The sequence below is a fragment of the Ctenocephalides felis genome, unplaced genomic scaffold (genome assembly GCF_003426905.1).
Source record: "Ctenocephalides felis isolate EL2017-DRISC unplaced genomic scaffold, ASM342690v1 CF-g0.4_SCAFFOLD_00845, whole genome shotgun sequence".
NCBI classification, from domain to species: Eukaryota; Metazoa; Arthropoda; class Insecta; order Siphonaptera; family Pulicidae; genus Ctenocephalides; species Ctenocephalides felis.
Window position 1 is genome coordinate 34430176 of NW_020536999.1, and position 2258 is coordinate 34432433.

General features: G+C 28.2%; 1 protein-coding gene across 1 annotated transcript in view; it reads right to left on the reverse strand.

Annotated features, from left to right (window-relative positions):
* Nucleotides 1-772: 772 nt before the first annotated feature.
* LOC113382791 (transducin-like enhancer protein 4) overlaps nt 773-2258 on the reverse strand; it is a 10193-nt gene continuing 8707 nt past the window's right edge. The window contains exon 9 of the mRNA XM_026621025.1: nt 773-814. Coding sequence (XP_026476810.1) covers nt 773-814 — 42 coding nt within the window. The remainder of the gene's footprint in view (nt 815-2258) is intronic.

Below are 2258 nucleotides of genomic sequence, written 5' to 3' on the forward strand. Positions count from 1 at the left end.
CATTATATTGCCGATGGGAAATAATTTACAAACTGAAATGCTGCATCGATTCGTCCCGATTTCTAAAATAGATCCGATTCAATTACGACAGGAATACACTTACATGAGAGAATATAGTGAATATTCAGGATAGTTCATTATAAATAATTCAGAATAGTTGATTTTCAAGTAGATTCGATTGCGAATTAGAAATTATTAGCAATATTGGGAATATATATATATATATATATATATATATATATAATATAGAGTTTCGAACGAGAATCCAAAAGTAATAAAAAACAAGAAAAGTTTTTAATAAACAATTTCTTTATTTATTTATTGATTTACTGTCAACGTTTCGGAACTAGGTACGTTCCATCTTCAGGACATCTGTCAAGAAACATGATCTTGATGAGATTTAAGCAAACAATATGTTTAGGAAAAGAAAATAGATTTTTCTTAAATAATAAACTCTACAAAATATACACAAATCCAAGATTCTACCATTCAATATATAATATATATATATATATATATATATATATACAGGGCCGATCCTACCTTGCATGCGATGCATGTGAAAAATGCGGGCACACGCCTTAGGGGGCGCCAACACGAGGTTCGGAAATAAAATTTATATTTTTTTTAATATAAATATGAAAATATAGATATGAAAATGTGAAAAATTGATGCAAAATTTACTTTGGAACAAAAATCGTTGAGCTTTTTTATACCGTTGTTTCCATAGTCTAAATTTAATTATTACCTTTGCAGAACCCCACGTGATATTTCATGGATTTTTGTCAAACATTTCTTGATTATTGGACGGCCTCTAAATAAATGTGAATATAGTAATTATTTTTACACAACCCAAAGCCGAAAAAATTAAGTAAAAATTGATTAGAAGGTAAAAGATAAAAATTGATTGAAAGTTATTAGCTCTATAGTTGATGACAATTATGCTTGATTGATTCTGTAAGTATTCATCAGTTATAACCTTTGTTTAAAACTATACGATCATTATCTTCACAGAACCCGTATCAATCGAATAAATTTTAATTACGACAAAACCCGACGGCATTGTACGTTATGTTAGTATGGCCAGAGTCGGAATTATGTATGCATAATTGCCTGTAATATAGTTCCATTGAAACCGTCGAGCCGGCCGGTTGATTGTATTTGCGCGGTTTTGCACGCCAGACGCATAAAAAGCCAACTATTGTGAATCAAAGGCGTTATAGGCGAAATCGGCATAAAACGCGTTCATTGTACTTGCGGTTTTACGATCCCGTGTAAAAATGAAATGTTTATTATATCGACATGCGAGCTGCGATCATGCTTAACAAATCAATTACAGTATAGTGTTGGGTAAAACACACAAAAGATATAAATGAAATTTTACATACATAGATGTACGTTCATTTCAATAAAGCTGCAATTTTCCGATTTGCGGCGAAGCATAGAGAATAATCAAATACTATAATTTTTCACCATGCTAAATCACTCGGTAGCAATTTTCATCGCTTTTTTTTAATTGAAGAGCTGAATTAGCTTTAAAAAATTGGCATGTTTAGACATATTTTTAAATTGTAGTAATTGACTTTGTAGAAATTATCAATAAAGTATAACTTTCAATTTTTGTCAGTAGAAATGTTCAACTACAAATTTTCTTAATTTATTATATTATTGCAGAAATGAGCATCAACATCGTTATTCATATTTTTCAGAGTGTAATGAATATGAAAGTAGTTCTTGAAGAAATGTTAATGAAGTTATAAATCATGCTAGATTAATTTCATGTGCACGCTTTAAAATTTTGTGTAAATTTTTAGTATTTTCTTATGCTTTCATCTATATAATATTCTTAAAAACAATGTAAAAAGACCGATTTCTCAATATACTCGAAGAGTAGTTTACTATTTAAAAGCTCCTGAGAAAAATCTGTAAAAAAATCTTGCCCTCTTCTATTGTATCAACACATATTTTTAGCATTTATTATATCATTAGCAATACAAATCAAACCTATATTAATATTATTTGTTTTCCTAATATAATCGGCTAAAATAGCTTTCAATTGAATCAGTAGCAAATGAATATGAGCAATACTTTCGTCATTACAATTGCAATAATTGAATAAATAATTATTATTTACGTATAATTATTTTGCAAATAGAGCGATATTAATTGTAAATACATAATTATGAACACAATTACATAAACACGTATAATATTTACAAATATGTAAAATAATCATTATGCAATTATTTTTTATATAA